This window comes from Schistocerca gregaria, chromosome 9 (genome assembly GCF_023897955.1).
Source record: "Schistocerca gregaria isolate iqSchGreg1 chromosome 9, iqSchGreg1.2, whole genome shotgun sequence".
Classification (NCBI taxonomy): Eukaryota; Metazoa; Arthropoda; class Insecta; order Orthoptera; family Acrididae; genus Schistocerca; species Schistocerca gregaria.
Genome location: NC_064928.1, coordinates 162,744,876 through 162,768,313, shown reverse-complemented (window position 1 = coordinate 162,768,313; position 23,438 = coordinate 162,744,876). Strand labels below are relative to the sequence as shown.

Below are 23,438 nucleotides of genomic sequence, written 5' to 3'. Positions count from 1 at the left end.
TTAACCACCTGACGCAGCTGCAATCCCGGAAAATTTTACTAACGCAATTATTCTTTTACAAGTGAAAGCAGGTTTTTTCAGTACTTGTGGGTATCATAAATTACAAGTGTTAATGTAGTTTCTTCACTCATTTGTTCATTATTTGATGTAGAACAAAAGTTAGCAGCTATTTTCCGACAGTTAATTCTGTATACAGAAAACAAACAATCTCATTTGTAACGATTTTAGGGCGTACCTCCTAGCGTCTCGTTGGAGGTGTGGCTGGTATGATGACTTTAAATGGATTCCTTTCACTTTCGGAGATTTTCTGTTTTTGCATTATGGGTGTAAAACAGATGTTACAACTACTGCACACGAAAAATAATCTCTTAGCCATTTGTACATGATAGCCTCTTTGAGACTATAATTTTTTATGCTGCGCTGGCAATTGGTCCAGTACCTTCGTGTTTTCTTCACTTCTACAATTCCCCAAACAAATGGCCAATTACTGATAATTCCATATTCTCTGAGGCAACTTGTGTTTACATAAAATACTCACACACTCCAGAATCAGAAGTTTATACTGGTATTCATATTCAATGGCCACTTCAACAAAGGTAAGACCCTTCACGAACGAGAAAGAACTACTCCGCCTTTGTAGGATGAATGAGCTTTGTTTCCTATATTGGCTGAATACTGGCTAAAACATTCTATAGGAATTATCGTTCGCTGAGTGATGGTCTGCACACTGCAATTAGGTATATTGTTTCCGATTTTATTCAATATTTGCTAGCCTAGTATGAATCTCCCTTATTCAAAATCCTTCAACCTTTAACAATAATTCTGTTTCCGTTTTAACTGTTAGGTTCACAGCAGGGAATCCCAAGCTAGAAAAGTTGGACCAGGTAGAAACCTCAACATGTGGTGCCACGCACTTCACTGTGATACGCAGAGGACGTAAGTAGATGTAGAAATGATGTTCCCCTGCATCGTCCTGACGACCCCGGCAGGTCTTACAAAGTTGAGTCTGAGAGCCTATACCTTTGAGCCGTAGCTGACTGCTGAGGAAAGCAGACTTCACTTGGTGATTTAATATGTCTGCCCACTATTTAATTGTTTATTAAATGCTAGTGCAGCTCTTCTGCTTGTTTTCTGAACACGAGAGGCAAAATACATGCCGAAAATGTCGTGCTCAACGTTTGCAGATGGGTACATGTCTGCTTCCCTATTAAGAGAATAGTAATTGTCTTTTGTATGTATGGACCCTAGCTGCTGTAAATTCCTTGAGGAAAGTGATTTACCTACGTAGACTTTTGTTTTATTGTGATATAACCACTTTATTTCATAATTCAGAGTTAATTTGGCCCAATTCGGCAATACTTAGCTGCCAGGTGGTAAAAACAATATCAAAATTACAGCAGCTACAAGACGAAGCAAGAAATAAAATTAAAAAAATATATATATACGTACACAAGTTCACAAGCCTCCTTTACTTACATCACAGTACAAATTGTAATGCATATAGCATGATATGTTCCACAAATCTGTGTGGTGGGAGCAACAAGTGAGTGTACCCCTAACAAGTGCTTCGCACAACCATGGTAGTCAATGGCACAACCTGTCTATACATCAACATTTCACAGAATTCACACTAAAAACCTAATAATATTACCGTCACTTGACGTAACAACTTATTGCCTGAGACGTGAAATTCATTATAGGTGACTGCATCATTTGCAACAGTATGACATTACTATTGATATTGACTACCAGCCCTTTAACATACAATGTGGATAACAAGGGTTCCATCAGACTTCCCAGGAGCACAACAGAAGTTAAGCGTACATCTGTTGATGAGTCTCCATAGAAGATAACACGCTGCTTCATCTCTTCCAAAGTTTTCCACGACCACGCCTGCCGAGAAGGGGGCGGGGCCCAAACATCATGGTGGGGCCTCGAAATGTCAAGTACGTAAAAGTCAGTCCGCTATTCTAAAAAAAAAAAAAAAAAAAAAAAATTGTATAATAAAGGAAAGAAAATTACCCTAGCCCCAGAAAAACCAATGTCGCTCTTCCTTTCCAATTCAGTTCCTCAGTTTTATGAGTCATATAGGCGAAATGCACGCAGTTCTTTTTTTATGTTGCATCTTCAATTCACAATATTTTCTTTAGACATCGTGCACGGAAACCTCCTTGTGATGGAATCGAAAATGCACTTTCTTTAAATGTTGGAAATCCTAACAAAACATTTCCCCCCCAACAAATGTACATCTTAACAGCTGGAAAAGTCGTTATAATTTGGTAGGTTTGTCAACAACATTCGGAGATAAGACATTTCTGATTACACCGAAAGGTGATTTTGCACGAAAAACGAGTACACAGAAAACATTTTACATTTGAGAGTAAACAAAATATTTCTGTTTGTGTATCAGTCTTGGAAGAATCATAAAAGTGAAGAAATGAATTACATAGAAGAGGTACAATGGCCATGCTGATATTCGGAAATAAAAAGGTAATGTTCTTTTGTTCTTCCGCCGAACAGCCAAATTACTCTTATGTTACTTGATGTGACAGTATTTCTTGGTCAAAGACGCTTGACCTTCACAGGTTCAGCTCAAAAAATTGCACATCGATGTAATGGAAATTTCTTCAGAATATTAGAGCTCCTGAGTCAGACAACGACAAGAACCTAGAAAGCGTTTACAAGTGTATTATGTGTCGAGTGATATTCAGAATGAATTTATTTGTAGTTGTGCCCATAATGTCAGGGGTGTCATCTTGATGGCAACCGAAAATGAGAAGCATTAATGAACTATTGTTGGTGCAACTACTGATTTCAATCATACTGAACAAATTATATTCAGTCCGCGCTGTATTTGGTTCGTAAATTACTGAATTATTGTTAATGCAGCTCCTGATTCAAATCAGACTGAACAAATAACATTTATCCTGCGCTATATTTAATTCAAGAAAGCAACTGATAAATACGAAAATAATGATCGGTTTTTGGAATTTTTTAGATTTTAATTAGAAAGCGACAGTTGCTATTGCACATTTAATTCAATTGCCACTCGTGAAGCACTCAATTCTTATTAGTGAGTGCCCCGGACAAGGTTATAATAAGAGAAGAAATATTACGAAGTCTTATACAGGAGTTTAGTCACATTTTGTTCAGTGAAGTACTCTTGCAAAATGTTCTCTGTGTTCTCCTCACTGCCGTACACGGAGTAGATGCAGCTAGTGGAGGATTGTCATAAAGCAGATACTTTTTTTTTGGTAATTCATCTTCTTTACACCCATTCAGTAGTAATTCACAACTACGCGAAATTCTGGAACTCTTAGTTGGAAGTTATTTATATCCCATTTCTGATAATAACTGGAGTGCTCGCATCGACGCTGCAATACCAATTGCAGCTTACTTGGATAAGACTGCAATTGATCTTTAAAATCACAATAAGTTAAATTTGTTAGCTGAAACACATTCTGTGGCAACGAGTATTTTGAATTATGTGAGATCATTCAAATGTTTCATCATGCCATTTATTTAGCTAAAGTTGTTGATATCAACTCAGTACAGAAGCAAATTACTACAAGCACGAAATACTAATTGATGTTGGGGTAAGAAACACTGAGAGCTTATTAAATGTGTGGTATCTGGTAGAAATGAACACTTACTTCCACATAAAACACATGTACGCAAGACAGCTTGAAAGCGTGGGAGGCTGAACAATTCACTGTCAAGACGGGGATGGAATCGTCTATATCACTAACGTCAAAGAGTAACAACTCGTACAAGACAAATACTAGTCGCATGGAATGTTTATGCACCATTGTACACTCGCGTTTGTGGGGACAGAATGAGATGCTACATGACTCAGGCCTTGTGTCAATGATATCGCTGATTAAACTTCACACGTCGCCCTGCACGCGTTACCACTACTTTCTTGAAACCTGGCATTGTGCCATGGAGTCGGTGGTTCCAGTGCGATGTGAGGTGCCAGCCTTCGGCGTCGTTTTCTTCTCCGAGGCACCTGGCGTCTGTAGTGTGTGTGGGGTACGGGGAAGTTTCCTCGTGCTACATTCGTGTCTTCTCGTTCGCCTCCCGCAGTCCTTACTGTGTCCAATGCGTCGAACAACGCGGGCTTGAGTCGGTCTAGTGCGACAGTAGTAGGCATACCATTTACTCTGATCTGGAATGTGTGGCCACCTCTGCTAATCACCGGATATGGTCCGTCGTACGGTGACGGCAACGGCAACGGCTTGCGTACTGCACCATTGCATAAGGAAACTTGTGAGCAGTTCTAAAAAATCTGCTAACACCAACGAGTGTCTCCCAACCTGCCTTCGGGGCGCCGTTGGTATAAGCTGGCGCATTTGCTGTCGTAATCAAGCAGCAAAGTCTGATGCCTCGACTATATCGTCTGCCATGCTGTGCAAGAATCTCCTGGCAGACGTAGCGTTTGCCCGTACACTAGCTCTGCTGCCGTAGCTTTTAGATAGCTTTTGAATTACGCCCATTGTCCGAGGAGTACAAGAGGCAATGGCCATCCAATTTTGCATCGTGTGACATTTAGAGCAACTAAGGGAAAGACGGAAAACAGATAAAAAAAACGGACGATAGTAGATTTGCTTACAGTTGGCGATGCAGGCGTTCAGCTATAATATTTGATGTAGGGTGATAGCTGTGGTGCATATCAGGGGGCGATTCTAGAAGTCGGTCAAGGGCTTATTGTGGGGGGGGGGGGGGGGGGGGGGGAGGGGGGGGGGGCGCTAATGGGAGGGGGACAGGGTTTGGGGGAATGGAATATCGCTTAACAAAAGGAGAGTTGGGATCCTCCAACGGCAAATTGGTAAAATTTGGTTTTGCTTGTAATAGTTTCTGGTAACAGTTTTGGAGTTCAGGGGAAAAAATGTGTATTAATAAATAATAAGACGCCCGTTTTAAGTTAAATGATATTTATTGGTTTAGATAGTAAGCTATTTGCTGCTCTTATTCTTTTTTTGTAATGTATTCCCTAATTTCTGAAGTAATTTTATTCAGTGTAATACGATGCTCCATTGGGGAGGGGGGGGGGGGGGGCGGGGGCTATAGGCCCCTGGTGCGTATAAGCCTCATGCCTAATAACGTAGTTAATGCTCTGAAAACGTAGGATTCGAACTGTCGTCCCTGGTCTGTGGTATTCCGTAGCGGTACGCCGAATAGGACGATCCAACAGCGAAATTCCATGGGGAATGCTTCAGGCCACCTGTTAAGTCGGTCCACAACTGTAAGACAGTAGTTGTAGCCTTCTGAGACTGTGAGCGGGCCCACGATATCGACATGCACATGTTCGAAACGATTCGGCGGCAGAAAATCCCCAGGAAGTGTTATGAAGTGCTGCGTCATCTTGTTTCCTTGACACGCAATGCATCGCTTGACAAATGTTTTGGAATCTGCGTGCATTCTAGGCCAGACGAAACTTTGTTTGATCAATCCAATAGTGGCTTGTACTCCTGGATGATCCAGATTGTGTACTAATGCAACTGCTTGTGCTCGGAAGTGTTGCGGCACAAATGGACGTGCTTTCACTCCAGATAGGTCACAATACAATTCAACATTTACTTCAGGCGTCGCGACACATTGTAACTTCAGTCGTCCCGGTTTCTTCAACAAATTTTCTAACCCGTTATAACGTTGCTGGGCCTGTGCGAGGGCATCAAACTCAACGGTAACCGTTAGAGCTTCAACAACATGTGAGCATGTGTCTATTGTAGCGTTCACCCCTCTACACGTGATAGCGCATCCGCTGATACGTTCAGCTTCCCTTGTATATAAACAATACACGGGGCGAATTGGCTAATGTAATCTAAATGGCACAGTCGCCTGGGCGATGCTTTCTCTGGTTTTACAGCCAAGGCGTACGTTGTGATCTGTATAAATAGTAAACTGTAGGTCCCCTAGTAAATGCCTGAATTTCTTGACTACGGCGTAAGCAGCATTCAGTTCGCACTCATAGATTGGCCAACGTTGCAGTGAAGGTGAAAACTTCTGACTGAAGACTGCTATGGGCTGCCTACAAAGCTGGACCTGTTGCGATACAGCGCCAACGGCTGTAGACGATGCATCAGCCTTAACTGTAAGTGCAGCCTGTGCCACAGGGTCTGCTAATTGTGCAGCCTCTACAATTTCTGTTTTTACGGCTTGAAAAGCGTCGTCTGCTTCGCTTGTCCACGGCAGCTTGTCTTTTGGCTTTGGGTCGCCTTTAAGAAATTCATTCAGGGGCGCTGTTATCGATACACAGTTGTAAACAAATCTTTGGTAAAAATTTATGGCCCCTAAAAACTGGCGTAGCTCACTGATTGTAGTGAGGCGAGGATACTTCTTTATGGCTTCCACTTTATCTTGCGGCGGTCAAACACCATGCGCGTCTACCGAGTAACCCAGAAATAGCACTTCCCTCGCTCCAAAAGTACACTTTGAAAGATTAATTACTAAGCCCTGGGTGCGTAAACGATTAAAATCTGAGCTACATGATGAAAATGTTCTTCTTCCGTCGCAGAAATCACCGAAATATCATCTGTGTAAACATAAAAGAAATCTAAGTCCCTAGTGATCTCATCCATGAAACGTCGAAACGTCTGTGCTGCGTTGCATAGACCAGAAAGCATTCTAGTGAACTCGAATAGACCGAAAGGTGTTGTCACTGCTGTCTTGAGGATATCTTCTACGGCAACGGGGATCTGATAATACGCCCGGACAAGATCAATAGTGGAAAATATAGTCTTACCAAGACTGTTGACATGTAAGTCTTCTATATGTGTCACCGGGTATCGAACCATGATGGGCCTCGCATTGAGCTGTCGGTAATTGCCACATGGACAGCACCCGTTCTTCTTCATTGGTACCACATGGATTAGGACTGGCCAACTGCTACTCGAAACTCTGCAGAACGCCCATTGACCGCATGCTGTGCAATTCCTGCTTCACGACTCGCAACTTCTCTGGCGCCAAACGTCTAGGCCGCGCGTGAAATGGCGGGTCTGGCGTGGTCAAAATGTGATGTACCGTCGCGTGTTTAGCCGCTGGGAGACTAGGTGACTGCTGCACGATTTCGGGAATTTCTTTTAGTAATCGTGTGTACGGTGTATCTCCTGCTACCGTACGTATCGTCATCGGAGAGATGCAACACACCTTCTCTGGAGTATGCAGGTGCGTAGTAGAATCTATCAGCTGCTTGCGTCGGAGGTCAGGTATCAGATCATAAATCTGCTCCTACGATAGGCTACGATATATCCGATACTGTGAAGCGCTACTCAAATGCACGGCGTAGTCCAAGGTTAAGCAACAATGTGACATAACCGTATGTTTTAATCGTAGAGTAGTTAGAGGAAAAGAGACAAGAATCGTCGCAGCTCCGTCGTGGTACACGAGTTACCGGAACACGGTAACTAGATATTGTACTTTCGTGTAGAGGTCTGTGACAAAAAGTCAACATGCATCACCGGGATGAGTAGTTGCTGCTGTTACGTTTTCCGCCTCATGTTTCCACTTCCACTGCCACGCGTCGATGGCGAATTTCTTGTCGTACCAACACAAATTTTGTGCCGATGGCGGAGCGGTCGATGACGTGTGTTCAACAAATGTTCAAATGTATGTCAATTCCTAAGGGACCAAACTGCTAAGATCATCGGTCCAAGACTTACACACTACTTAAACTAACTTATGCTAGGAACAACAGACACATCCTTGCCCGAGGGAGGACTCGAGCCTCCAGCTGGTGGGGCCGCGAAGTTCGTGACATGGCGCCCTAAACCGCGAGGCCACTCCGCGCGGCGATGACGCGTGTGCTCCGCTAATAGCGACTGGAGCGATTCTGCAGGCGTATTCTCTTGCAGTGGTGTCATTGTTGACACGTTTGTTGCAGTGTACATCTCGATGATCCTGTCCGCTGTTTGCGCTACTGCGCTTAAATCACCCGCGCACACTGCCGGAGTTTTATGAGTGTCAGAGTAATCGGGACAACTAAGCACAGTGCAGCACATCGTGGTTCACTGTGTTGCTTGCCAGTGTGTGCAGACTGCATAAAAGTTGTGACGGGGTTCGATTGCCGACCTCCTCAAGCCGTAAAAGCTTCTCTACTCGCTTACTTCCGATTGTGACAGGCACATCACTAGCGTGTTCTTAATTGACGCATACCGTTCGGCGTTGGATGCTGCAGCAAGTAAGTACATCTCGTGCTTTAGCAGATAGATCTTCTGTTAGTGCTGCTACTACATAGTTCGTTTCGTCTCTGATATCTGCGCAAGGACGAACTGGCTTTCAAGTTGCGCAAATCACAACACCGGGTTGTGTTGCCAGAAGGGCAGGGGTCTAATTGTAGCCCTGTAAATTGTGATGCTTGTAGCTGGCTTTGCGGTGACTGGTGGATTGTCCATTTTCGTGCGAGAACGTTCACGTTACGGTGCGGTGCGAAACGTTGAAGCCGACGCGGTCGTGTTGTTGTGTTATCGTCGGAGTCACCAAATATGTGGTATCTGGTAGAACTGAACATTTATTTCGACCTAAAACACGTCTGTAGCATAGCTTGCAAGCGTGAAAGGCTCAACAATTGACTGTGAAGAGAGGCATGCAATCGTCTTTATCACTAACGTCAAGGAGTAACTCTAATGACAAATACACTATGTGATCAAAAGTATCCGGACACCCCCAAAGCATGTTTCTCATCTAAGGCGTATTGTGCTGCCACCTACTGCCAGGTACTTCATATCAGCGACCGCATTAGTCATTAGACATCGTGGGAGAGCAGAAGGGTGTGGACTTCTAATGTGATTAGGTGACCACCACACAGGAATTCCAAACTGTATCAGAATGAACAGCAAGTACTATGACAGCTAGGCCGAAGGATCAGGCCACTGCTTATCAGCCACACATCACACCGGTAAATGCCAAACGACGCCTCGCTTGCTGTAAGAAGCATAAACATTAGATGTCTGAAAAGCGGTACACGGCATGGCGATCCGATGGGAGGGTGTGGGTATGGAGAATGCCCGGGAATGTCATCTGCCAGCGTGTGTAGTGCCGTAAAATTAGGAGGCGGTGGTGTTATGGTGTGGTCGAGTTTTTCATGGAGGGGGCTTGCAACCATTCTTGTTTTGCGTGGCCCTATCACAGATCAGGCCTACATTGATGTTTTAAGCACCTTCTTGCTTCACACTGTTGAAGAGCAATTCAGGATGGCGATTGCATCTTTCAACACGATCGAGCACCTGTTCATAATGCACGGCCTGTGGCGAAGTGGCTTCACGACAATAACATCCCTGTAATGGACTGGCTTGCACAGAGTCCTTACCTGAATCCTATAGAACACCTACGGGATGTTTGGAGCGCCGACTTCATGCCATGTCTCACCCATCAACATCGATACCTCTCCTCAGCGCAGGATTCCGTGAAGAATGGGCTGATATTCGCCAAGAAACCTTCCAGCATCTGATTGAAGTTTCACCTGTGACAGTGAGGAGGAGTCTGTTTGAATATAGTTTAAGGGCATGCCGACCAAGGATAAAACAGGAAATCACACCTGACAAGAAAACCAAAAGATTGCAGTGGGCTAAACAACTTCAGGAGTGGACAAGTGAGGAATGGCCTAAGGTATATGCAGTGATATGGTGAATTAAGTGGGTGTGATCTCTAAAGCTAGGAGTTTTGGCTTGAAATTCTGAAGTTTTCTTGATACTGAAGAAATGCACATTTGAATTTTGGAATTGTTGAGGTCTCCTATGCTACTATTCCCAGCTTTTCTAAATTGCAATTTTGTACACATGCTTCAGGTATGCTTCAGTGATGAAGCTGTATTCAATGTGGAGGGAGAAAGCGGCCAGTATGTTCATTGCAGACCTGGAGAAAAGTTCAAAGCTGAGTGTGTGCAGCAATGTGTGAAGCGGCCAACTTCCGTTATGGCCTGAAGTGTGATGTCTGTGAAAGGTCCTGGCAGATTACACATTGTTGAAGGGACAATGAGGCATGAACAATACAAAGAAATCCTTGAATAGGAACTTTTACCCAAATAAACGAGTGGTTTCCTAATAAAGATCCAATTATTATGCATGATGGGGCACCTTGCACAACGTCAAAAGCTTTTCCAAGTACCTGGAAGAAAATCAACTGAAAGTGTTGCACTGGCCAGGTAATAGCCCCTCAGTTGAAAATTTATGGGCTATTGTGAAACAGTGGATAAGGAAATTTACAATAACTACCAACCAAGATCTCATGGAGAAACTAGAGTACATCTGGTACCATGATAATGATATTTAAATGTCACGTGAAAAGTTAATAAAACCTATGCCAAACAGGATAAAAATGTTGATTAAGAACAAAGGCATGCATACAAAGCACTGAATGCACAAATATAATCCGCATGTGGATGTAAATGTATAATAAATGTAAAGTTTTGGAAAAATGTCTTTAGTCCTGTAATTTGAACACATCTGTACATATTGTGTTGTCAGAGCGACGTCGATAGCAGCAGTCGAATAGTGACAGACAGTTGTGTTTGAGTTTATGTTGTGAAATCGTGCTATACTGTGTTCACCATAAGAAACATTACACCATGTATTCTTCCGCATTTGCTGGAATCTCATTTGATTTCGTTTCACATGGAGTGGAAGTGAGGAGTCTCAAGTACAGTCAAATACGATAATAAGGATACATTTTATGCTGTGTCTTATGTGTACATTGACTGAGCGATGGTACAGGACATTTACCTCGGTCAACACTGACCAGCTAGCTGCAGTGATGTGAGCAGTTGCAGTTAAGACTATAGCTTCGAATGCTATTTAATTTTTAAACAGAATGAAATAATATTCGCAAAAATTCCAGCAATACCGCAAGCTTCTTTGGGAACCAGATGGAAACCACAGCATGTTTTCGTTCTTAGCTACCATAGTATTGTAATTAAAAACAAAACAACTGAAAGTTCCTAACTTAAATATGGAGCAACTTTTCTGTGCGAGCTAAATATGACTGAAAACCGTACTGCAGGGATTTCATTGTACAGTTAAATATTGAAGCCACTGAAGGTATTACAGTCAGTTGTCTGGTAATTCTGAACACCTTCGATATTCACATCCGAGGAATATACTTTAGTACCGGAACTGTCATCTGCCACATTGATAATGAGTCTATCAACAATGGAAGTCATGAAGCTATCAAAGTGCTGCACTTTCACTTCTTTCTTTATGATGCGCCGGCCTGTATACTGCCAGCATTCAGCAGTGATGTGCGACAAAGCTTCGTGCATTAGTTCCAGTTCATTTGGCGGTTTAAATGTCTTGTTACTTCTTGCAACAAATACCTTAAATTGGCTCCGGGATTGCCTTCGTATAGCAATGGTGCAGTGGCAACCGTAAAAACGAAGCATTTCTATGTAGTGATAGATGCCATGAAACTTGTTTTCCATGTTTCTAAGGCGCTTATCACTTTGGCTCGTAGGAGATCACATCGGTGCTATAAAACAATGGGTAAAGTGTAAACAACAGCGTCCACCGCCCCCCCCCCCCCCTCCGTGGACCATGCTCTTCCCGTTGGTGGGGAGCCTTGCGTGCCTCAGCGATAGATAGCCGTACAGTAGGTGCAACCACAATGGAGCGGTATCTGTTGAGAGGCCAGACAAATGCATGGTTCCCGAAGAGAGGCGGTAGCCATTTCAGAAGTTACAGGGGCAACAGTCTGAATGATTGACTGATGTGGCCTTGTCACATCAACCAAAACAGCCTTGCTGTGCTGATACTGCAAACGCCTGAAAGCAAAGGGAAACAACAGCCATAATTTTTCCCGAAGAAATGCAGCTTTACTGTATGGTTAAATGGTGACGGTGTCCTCTTGGGTAAAATATTCCGGAAGTAAAATAGTCCCCCATTCGGATCTCTGGATGGGGACTACGAAGGAGGATGTCATTTTCAAAAGAAACAAAACTGGCTTTCTATGGATCGGAGCGTGGAATGTCAGATCACTTTATCAAGCAGGTGGGTTAGAAAATTTAAAAAGGGAAATGGGTAGGTTAACGATAGATATAAAGGGAATTTGTCGAATATGGGTAATGCAGGACAAGGTTTAATATTGAGTAAGCTACTACGAGCAGCATAGTCAACACATTATTGTAGCCAAGACAGACACAAAGCCCACTACTACTACAGTAGTACAAGTTTATATGCCAACTAGCTCTGCAGATGACGAAGAAATTGAAGAAATGTATGATGAAATAAAAGAAATTATTCAGATAGTGAAGGGTGACAAAAATTTAATAGTCACGGGTGACTGGCATTCAGCAGTAGGAAAAGGGAGAGAAGGAAACATAGTAGGTGAATATGGATTGGGGCTAAGAAATGAAAGAAGAAGCTGCCTGGTAGAATTTTGCATAGGGCGCAACTTAATCACCACTAATTCTTGGTTTAAGAATCATGAAAGAATGTTGTATACATGGAAGAAGCCTGGAGATACTGAAAGGTTTCAGATAGATTGTATAATGGTAAGACAGAGATTTAGGAACCAGGTTTTAAATTGTAAGAGATTTCCAGGGGCAGATGTGGACTCTGACCACAATCTATTGGCTATGAACTGTAGATTAAAACTGAAGAAGCTGAAAAAAGGTAGGAATTTAAGGAGATGGGATCTGGATAAACTGACAGAACCAGAGGTTGTAGAGAGTTTCAGGGAGAGCAATGGGGAACGATTGACAAGAAAAGGGGAAAGGAATACAGTAGAAGAAGAATGGCTAGCTTTGAGAGATGAAATAGTGAAGGCAGCAGAGTATAAAGTAGGTAAAATGACATGCACTAGTAAAAACCCTTGAATAACACAAGAAGTATTGAATTTAATTGATATAAAGAGAAAATATAAAAATGAAGTAAATGAAGCAGGCGGAAAGGAATACAAAAGTCTGAAAAATGAGATCGACAGGAAGTGCAAAACAGCTAAGTGGGAATGGCTGGCAAATGTAAGGATGTAGAAGCATATATCACTAGGGGTAAGAGAGATGCTGCCTACAAAAATATTAAAGAGACCTTTGGAGAAAACAGAACAACCTGTATGGAAAGTGGAAGGATTATATAGAAGCTCTATACAAGGGCGATGTAATTTAGGACAATATTATAGAAATGGAAGAGGACGTAGATGAAGATGAAATGGGAGATATGATACTGCGTGAAAAATTTGGCAGAGTACTGAAAAACCTAAGTAGATACAAGGCCCCAGGAGGAGAATTATGGATGGCCTTGGGAGAGCCAGCCATGACCAAATTCTTCCACCTGGTGTGCATGGTGTATGAGACAGGTGAAATACCCTCAGACTTCAAGAGGAACATAATGACTCTAATTCCAAAGAAAGCAGGTTCTGACAGGTGTGAAAATTACCGAACTTTCAGTTTCATAAGTCACGGTTGCAAAATACAAACACGAATTCTTTAGACGAATGGAAAAACTGGTAGAAGCCTATCTTGGGGAAGATCAGCTTGGATTATGTAGAAATGAAGAAACCCGCGAGGCAATACTGACCCTACAACTTATCTTAGAAGATATATTAAGGAAAGGCAAACATACGTATCTAGTATTTGTAAACTTAGAGAAAGCTTTTGGCATTGTTGACTGGAATACTCTCTTTCATATCATGAAGGTGGCAGGGGTAAAATACAGGCACCGGAAGGCTATTTTCAATTTGTACAGAAACGAGATGGCAGTAATAAGAGTCGAGGGGCATGAAAGGGAAGCAGTGGTTGGGAAAGGAGTGTGACAGGATTGTAGGCTATCTCCAATGTTATTCAAATGGCTCTGAGCACTATGGGACTTAACTTCTGAGGTCATCAGTCCCCTAGAACTTAGAACTACTGAAACCTACCTAACCTAAGGACATCACACACATCCATGCCCGAGGCAGGATTCGAACCTGTGACTGTAGCGGTCGTACAGTTCGAAACTGTAGCGTCTAGTACCGCTTGGCCACTCCGGCCAGCCGATGTTATTCAATCTGTATATTGAGCAAGGAGTAAAGGAAACAAAAGAAAAATTTAGAGTAGGAATTAAAATCCATGGAGACGAAATAAAAGCTTTGAGGTTTGCTGATGACACTGTTATTCTGTCAGAGACAGTGAAGGACCTGGAAGAACAGCTGAACAGAATGGACAGTGTCTTGAAACGAGCATATAAGATGAACATATACAAAAGCAAAATGAGGATAATGGAATGTAGTCGAATTAAGTCGGGTGATGCTGAGGGAATTAGATTAGGAAATGAGACACTTAAAGTAATATTAGAGTTTTGCTATTTGGGGAGCAAAATAACTGATGATGGTCGAAGTAGAAAGGTTATAAAATATAGACTAGCAATGGTAAGATAAGTGCTTCTGAAAAAGAGAAATTTGTTAACATCGAGTATAGATTTAAGTGCTAGGAAGTCTTTTCTGAAAGTTTTTGTGTGGAGTGTAGCCATGCATAGAAGTGAAACATACATGATACATAATTCAGACAAGAAGAGAATAGAAGCTTTCGAAATGTGCTACAGAAGAATGCTGAAGATTAGATGGGTAGATCACGTAACTAATGATGAGGTACTGAATAGAACTGGGGAGAAGCGGAATTTGTGGCACAACTTAACTAGAAGAAGGGATCAGTTGGTAGGACATGTTCTAAGGCATCATAAGGATGTAGGTTGCAGTAGTTACTTGGAGATGAAGAAGCTTGCACAGGACAGAGTAGCATGGAGAGCTGCGTCAATACAGTCTTTGAACTGAAGACCACAACAACAAGTGCACAACATTCAAAACTCACTTCATTCAAATAATTTGTTATTTTCATTTTTGAGTAACTTATAATGGAAATTAATTAATTGGTGCAAAGTATTACAGTTATTTTTTAAATCACAAAAATTGATGGAGATCTTCTGATGTACCTTGTACTTCAACAAATTGTTGACTATCACCTGTATCATCGCCAACTTATATGATTTCGCAGTTAGCTTCTGGACAGATTATTTCTGCAATTCTCCCAATACGACAACAGGACACTTCGTGATGCTAGGAGTTTGCTTCTCATACTCTCCGAATGCTGCTTTGAATAGCACATTTCCATACACTTTGCATACGTTTGTGTTGTCCCGGGAAGAATTCTCATTTCATTGGTGATAAACTCTCCATACACATTCCACCCATCTCTGTTTGTCATGTATTTCATACAATGCTCATTGATGGAAAGCATTGGCTTGTCCCCATTACAAACAGAATGATATTTAAAGTGGTATTTTGTGTGTCCATTCAATAGAGCAGTCCCAAATTAGTCTAGTGTGATATTTATTTTGTCCATATGAATTAATAGCTACACTAAATAATGATATATAACTCCTACACCAACAATGACAGCACCGTTCTGGCCTGCACTGACTGCTACCACCGTGCAGCAGCACTACCAAGCCACTGCTGAAGAACATATTATGCTTCATCTTTTAACATCCCTTTTAATATACACTCCTGGAAACGGAAAAAAGAACACATTGACACCGGTGTGTCAGACCAACCATACTTGCTCCGGACACTGCGAGAGGGCTGTACAAGCAATGATCACACGCACGGCACAGCGGACACACCAGGAACCGCGGTGTTGGCCGTCGAATGGCGTTAGCTGCGCACCATTTGTGCACCGCCGCCGTCAGTATCAGCCAGTTTGCCGTGGCATACGGAGCTCCATCGCAGTCTTTAACACTGGTAGCATGCCGCATTAGCGTGGACGTGAACCGTATGTGCAGTTGACGGACTTTGAGCGAGGGCGTATAGTGGGCATGCGGGAGGCCAGGTGGACATACCGCCGAATTGCTCAACACGTGGGGCGTGAGGTCTCCACAGTACATCGATGTTGTCGCCAGTGGTCGGCGGAAGGTGCACGTGCCTGTCGACCTGGGACTGCAGCGACGCACGGATGCACGCCAAGACCGTAGGATCCTACGCAGTGCCGTAGGGGACCGCACCGCCACTTCCCAGCAAATTAGGGACACTGTTGCTCCTGGGGTATCGGCGAGGACCATTCGCAACCATCTCCCATGAAGCTGGGCTACCGCCCCGCACACCGTTAGGCCGTCTTCCGCTCACGCCCCAACATCGTGCAGCCCGCCTCCAGTGGTGTCGCGACAGGCGCGAATGGAGGGACGAATGGAGACGTATCGTCTTCAGCGATGAGTCACTTCTGCCTTGGTGCCAATGATGGTTGTATGCGTGTTTGGCGCCGTGCAGGTGAGCGCCACAATCAGGACTGCATACGACCGAGGCACACAGGGCCAACACCCGGCATCATGGTGTGGGGAGCGATCTCCTACACCGGCCGTACACCTCTGGTGATCGTCGAGGGGACACTGAATAGTGCACGGTACATCCAAACCGTCATCGAACCCATTGTTCTACCATTCCTAGACCGGCAAGGAAACTTTCTGTTCCAACAGGACAGTGCACGTCCGCAAGTATCCCGTGCCACCCAACGTGCTCTAGAAGATGTAAGTCAACTACCCTGGCCAGCAAGATCTCCGGATCTGTCCCCCATTGAGCATGTTTGGGACTGGATGAAGCGTCGTCTCACGCGGTCTGCACGTCCAGCACGAACGCTGCTCCAACTGAGGTGCCAGGTGGAAATGGCATGGCAAGCCGTTCCACAGGACTACATCCAGCATCTCTACGATCGTCTCCATGGGCGAATAGCAGCCTGCATTGCTGCGAAAGGTGGATATACACTGTAGTAGTGCCGACATTGTGCATGCTCTGTTGCCTGTGTCTATGTGCCTGTGGTTCTGTCAGTGTGATCATGTGATGTATCTGACCCCAGGAATGTGTCAATAAAGTTTCCCCTTCCTGGGACAATGAATTCACGGTGTTCTTATTTCAATTTCCAGGAGTATACACTGCTCAAAACAATTAGGGGATAAGATGAGCTATCACACACCATAGACATATGGTAACGTATTTTATTCACGGTTACAATTGTAATTGGTGTGTAAAACAGTACAATATTTTGCTGTCTCAACTCTTTACTCAAGGTTTACATGGCATTAGTGTAGAGCGAGGCACTGTGGGGCTACCGTAATAATGAAATGGCCATTCTCATTGCCTTCTAATATAGCCTGTGATCACCTCGGACGACCAGTACAGTTGCACAGCTACGTGTCACGGACAGTATGAGGTTATCAATCAGCTGTTGAGGGATATTTGACCATTCTTCCATGAGTACAATATCCAGCTCTGCAACCATTTTAGGAGGTGCTGGTCTCGCTCCAATGCGCCTGCCAAGTGCGTCCCACATATGCTCAATCAGGTTTAAGTCCAGTGAACAAGCTGGCCACTCCATTTATTCAATTCCCTCAGCTTGAAGCATGTTGTCCACCAGTGCAGTTCTGTGGAGACGAGCGTTATCGTCTGCCAGAAGGAAGGCATCTACTATGGCACCAGTGTAGGGCACAACAAAAGATCGAAGGATCTCGTCTCTATACCTCTGAGGAGTCCAAGCGCCGTTTCGAACAGGTATAGAGGTCTGTACGTAGGCCAGTATTGACTTCTGCCCACACCATTCATCCACCACTATGATATGGTATTGTTTCCTGCACATAAGCAGGATAGTTTCAAGTTCCACATTCTCTCTAGAGAAGGGAACTACGATTGTCCAGCTGAACACAAAATCTTGACTCATCTGTGAACAGCACGTGGTGCCACGCATTACGACTCCAATCCTGATGTTCCGGTGGGATAAATGGTGGTGTTGTTATAATGGGACACATACCGTAGGCCTCCATGCATAGAGGCCACATTCCCACAGGCAATTTTGGGCTGTATGTGTTGACATTGCGCATCCTGTTGATGCCTGGAGGGTGCGTTGAAGTTGAGTTTTATTCAGCCTCCTGTCTTGATGGGATATTAACTGGAGATAATGCTCACTTCTTGCTGATGGTACCCATGGATAACATTGGCCTTGCCTTCTTCTAATGGTTCCTGTTGTCTGAAATCGTGTCCAGGTCCTGGAAATTACACTCTGAGACACTCCAGTACCTACAGCCACCTCCCTCTCCCTCAATAGCTTCCCTGACAACTGAATCCCAGAAGGATGAAACAGGTGTATCAATCTGGATGTTTTTGCGGTCAGTTGTAGGGGCTGCCTGTGTACAATGCTCGGCCAAAGCAGATTTATCAGCCTGTAGCAGGCAAGTACAGTGTTCATGTTCCACACTATATTTGTGAACTAAAGATAAAGTACATCTGCTATTTGGTAAACCACACTGACAGACGATCTTATATATGGTTGCCATCCTTAGAATCGGGTAATCCTGATGGCCATGGCTATCTTTGGTGCTGGCCAAAAAGTAGCCTTCACTATTTTGAGATAGAAACATACCACTTTAGAAGAAAGATTCCCTATGAATAGTAGAAAGACTACGCACTTGAACCTTTCCTCTTCAGCTTCTTGAGGTGAGGCACTCACCTTTGATTTTAATATGAAGGGCACTTAACAGTGAATTGCAGCGTAGTCACTTAGATGAAAATGTAGATACAAATTCTTGTGGATCTTTCACGGTAGAGAGAGATTATCTTCAAAAACATATTTGAGGTGTTCAAGTTCTCCCTGTAGATAGTCCTTATCAGCAATCATATGTGCCCTTGAACAGGTATATTGCAAAACAACTGATCTTGGCAGAGTTCCCACTCACAGGTAAAGAAAAACCTGTACTAGTCAATTTGCACAAGACACCATGTCCCACAGTGTTGTCAGTTTTACAGTGAACAGAGACATTGAAGAAAGGAAGCATCTGTTCATTTCTAACCCCATTGTAAATTTGATGTTCCCATGAATGGAATTCAGATAGTCCACGAATTGACTAGTTTCTCCTCACCATGGAGCTGTTCTACAAAAGTGTTATCCACATACTTCCAAAAGATATCAAGCTTAAAACCTGCAGGGTCCAATGCCTACTCCTCAAGATTTTCACAGAGATTCACAATTTTTCCACAGGTTCGTGTCAGAAATTTCAAATTGTACATGTTCACCTATCCTACAGACACTAATTAATGACAGCAATGCTTGCTGTTCATGGAACAGGAGTACCTGGCTGGTTGTGTCACAATGTGTGAACATTACAGGCACCAGTCGCTAGCATTCGGTATTCTGTGCACCAAGTGTACAGCCTTGTTTTCTACTGCAACACTTACAGCATGAAGCTGCAAAACTAACCCCACACAAAATGAAAATGTAGATATACAAAAAAAACTGTACAATACCTTCCTGGTTCACTGTCACTGCTTGCTGATTCCACTTCATGTCCAAGCACCTGAAAGAATGATTAAGAGAATATAATAATAATAGATCCAGCACTATTGTATGGTGATCAAACATAGACCGTTTCCAATGCAATGCAACAGCTGATAAGAGATTTCTATCGAAACAGCTGAAATTATTAAAACCGAACACAGCTCCAGGGCCCAATGGAATCCATATCAGATTCTGTACTGAATTTGTGGCTGAATTAGCCCAGCCCCTCTTCTAGATATAATCCATTGAAGATCCCTTGGAATAAAATGCTATGCACAGTTCTTGGAAAAAAGCACAGGCCACACCCATCTACATGAAGGGGCCAATACCCTGACAATGATTTGGTTGTTGAAGCTTAGAACATTCATTGAGCTCACATAATGAGGTATCTCCAACTCATCTACAAGAAGGGGCCAATATACTTGACATCAAATGGTTGTACAACCTTAGAACATACATTGAGCCCACATAATGAGGTAACTCTTACAGAGTGACCTCCTCTGTGCGAACCTGCATGGATTCCATAAACATTGATCATGTGAAACCCGATTCGCACCTTTCTCATATGACATACTAAAAGCTTTGGATCAAGGCAGGCAGGTAGATGCAGAATTTCCTGATTTGTGAAAAGCATTTGACTCAGTATCATACCTACACTCATTGTCAAAAGCACGATCATATGTGGTATCAAATGTAATTTGTGACTGGATTAAGGGCTCTGGTAGGGAGGATGCAGCATGTTATTTTGAATGGAGAGTCACTGTCAGATGTACATGTTACTTCAGATGTGACTCAGGGAAGTGTGTTGTGGTCATTGTTCTTCATTTTGTCTTGTAGACAATATTAATAGCAATCTGAGACTTTTTTGCAGATGATGCAGTATTTATAATGAAGTACTATCTAAAAGAAACTGCATATTCAGTCAGATCTCGATAAGATTTCAAAGTAGTGCAAAGATTGACAACTTGCTTTAAATGTGCAGAAATGTAAAACTGAGCACTTCACAAAATAGAAAAACATAGTATCCTGTGACTATAATATTAATGAGTCACTGCTGGAATCGGCCAGCTCACACAAATACCTGGGTGTAATACTTTATAGGGGTATGTAACGGAATAATCACATAGGCTGAGTCAAGGGAAAGCAGATGGTAGATTTGGTGTATTGGTTGAATACTGGGGAAGTGCAGTCTACAAAGAAGATTGATCACAAATCACTTGTGTAACCCTTACTACAATATTGCTCAAATATGTGGGATGCATACTAAATAGAACTAACAAGAGATATTGAACATCTAGGAAGGAGGACAGCATGAATAGTCACAGGTTGGTTTGACCCATGGAAAAGTTTCACGGTGATACTGAAAGAACAGAACTGGCAGACTCTAGAAAGAAGATAGACGTAAACTATCCCAAGAAAGTCTACTAACACAGTTTGAAGAACTGGTTTTAAATGATGACTCTAGGAATGTACCATAATCCCCTATATATCACTCACATAGAGATCATGAGGATAAGATTAGAATAATTACAGCACACACAGAGGCATTCAAACAATAATTCTTCTCATGTTCCTAATAACTGATACAATGAGATATATCCTCTGCCATCCACTTCACAGTGGTTTGCAGACTATAGACATAGATGTAGATGTCACAGGATGTCGTCTCCTATTTTATTCCCAAATTGCAACAAATGGAAATAATTAAATATGATAACAGTGTCACAATATGTTCCATTTGATTACTCAAATTAGCTTCTGGGTGTATAGCGACAGTGCAAAAAAGGTTGCCAATGTGGGGAAAGCTATGTAGGCTGACTGTGCAAGCAATGGAGTGACTCATAAAACTGGAACACACTTTTTGCCTAATCCTGAATAGATGATGCCTATTAATCATAATGAAATAAAATTCAAAATGAAAAACATACTTTTTCCAGGAATTTTCTGATGAGTTTGATGCATCCCACCAAAATTTCTTCTCCTGTGCCAACCTCTTCATCTCAAAATAGCACCTACTCCCAACCTTGTTAGTTATTTGTATTCTAAACTCCACCATCATCTACAATCGTTGACCTCTATCACTCCCTGTAGCACCATGGAAGTTATTCCTTATGGTACCCTGCTCATCACTACTAATGCCACCTCCCTGTACACTGGCATTCCTAATGGCTATGGCCTTACCGCTATTGAACACTACCTGTCCCAATGGCTGTCAGATTCCAAAACCAACAAGGTCCTTCCCAGTCATCATGACCAACTATATTTTCACCTACAATTACTTCTCCTTTGAAGGTATTACCTACAAACAAATGTGGGGTATGGTTATGGCCACCCGCATGACACCATCCTATGCCAACCTATTCATGGGCCACCTAGAGGAACCGTTCCTAAACACCCAAAGTCCAAAACTCCTCATCTGGTTCAGATTCATTGATGACGTCTTTGCTATCTGGATCAAAGGTGAGGACACTCTATCCACATTTCTCTAGAACCTCAACAACTTCTCTTCCATTTGCTTCACCTGGTCCTACTCAAACCAACAAGCCACCTTCTTAGACGTTGACCTCCATCTCGGCTACATCAGTATCTCCATCCATATCAAATCTACTAACCACCAGCAATACCTCCACTTTGACAGCTGCCACACATTCCATACCAAGAAGTCCCTTCCATACAGCCTAGTCACCTGTGGTCATCACATCTGCAGTCTCTCTCGAAATATACCACGGGTCTTACTGAAGGCTTCACTGACCACAATTATCCTCCCAAACTTGTGCAGAAACAAATCTCTCATGCCTTATCTTTCCAGTCCCCCACCACCTCCCACCACAGTCTGGCCACAAAGGAGTATTCCCCTCCTAACTCAGTACCACGCAGGACTGGAGCAACTGAATTACATTATCTGCCAGGGATTTGATCACCTCTCATCATGCTCTAAAATGAAATATGTCCTTCCCACTATCTTCCCAGTCCTCTCACAGTGGTATTTCACCATCCACTAAACCTACACAATATACTTGTCCATCCTTACACAACCCCTGCTCCCAATCCCTTACCTCATAGTTCATAGCCCTGTAATAGACCTAGATGCAAGACCTGTTCCATACATCCTCCCACCACCACCACCACCACCACCTACTCCAGTCTGGTCACTAACATCACCTATACCATCCAAGGCAGGGCTACCTTTGAAACAGTCATGTGGTCTGCAAGCTAAGCTGCAACCACTGTGTTGCATTCTATGTAGGCATGACAACCAACAAGCTGTCTGCTCACATGAATGACCACGGACAAACTGTGGCCAAGAAACAAATGGACCACCCTGTTGCTGAACACACTGCCAAACATGATATCCTTCATTTCAATGACTGCTTCACAGCCTGTGGCATATGGATCCTTCCCTCTAACAACAGCTTTTCTGAACTGCGCAGGTGGGTACTTTCCCTGTAATACATCCTACATTCCCGTAACCCTCCTGGCCTCAACCTTTGTTAGTCGCTGTCCTCACCCATCCAGCCCCTTTCCTGATACCACTCCAGTACTACACAGTCGTCCTTCCACCACCACACTGTCTTTTTTTAAATTTTTTTATTTATTTCTCTCCTTTTCTACTACTTCCCCCCCCCCCCACCACCACCACCACCACCACCACCACTACCCTGTCCGTCACCAAACCTGCAGTACATCACTGTCCGCCATCCCCACCACACCATCCCTCCCCCTCTCCACCCCAGCCTCCTCCTTTCCCCCACCCAGTCACCACTCCCATCATGCACTGGTGCTGCTACCCACAGTGTTGTTTCAGTTGCCTGAGACTGCAGTTGTGTGTTCCATTTGTGTTTGCATAAGTCTGTGTGTGCATGCATATGTGTGTCTACCGTTCACAAAGACCACTGGCTGAAAGCTAAGTGTGGAAATCTTTTCTGATGTGCACATCTGCAACTCAGCATCTCCGCTATATGGTGCGTAGCAACTTTCCTTCTCATAACATTGTTACATCCCATACTGGATTTTCCACTGTTTGATTCCAAACTGTCTGTTTTATATGAATAATACTGTTACAAAATGTAGAAAATTGAATGCCCTTCACAAATGCAGTGAGCTATACAGGTACCACAGTTTGCGATACACCTGGCATCAACCTGTTCTTAATGGGTTTTTT

General features: G+C 43.2%; 1 protein-coding gene across 3 annotated transcripts in view; it reads right to left on the bottom strand.

Annotated features, from left to right (window-relative positions):
• LOC126291983 (zinc finger protein 501-like) overlaps positions 1 to 23,438 on the bottom strand; it is a 128,138-nt gene that overhangs the window by 20,642 nt on the left and 84,058 nt on the right. For all 3 annotated transcript variants that reach the window (XM_049985742.1, XM_049985740.1, XM_049985741.1), the window contains exon 8: positions 19,246 to 19,295. In XM_049985742.1, coding sequence (XP_049841699.1) covers positions 19,246 to 19,295 — 50 coding nt within the window. The remainder of the gene's footprint in view (positions 1 to 19,245; positions 19,296 to 23,438) is intronic.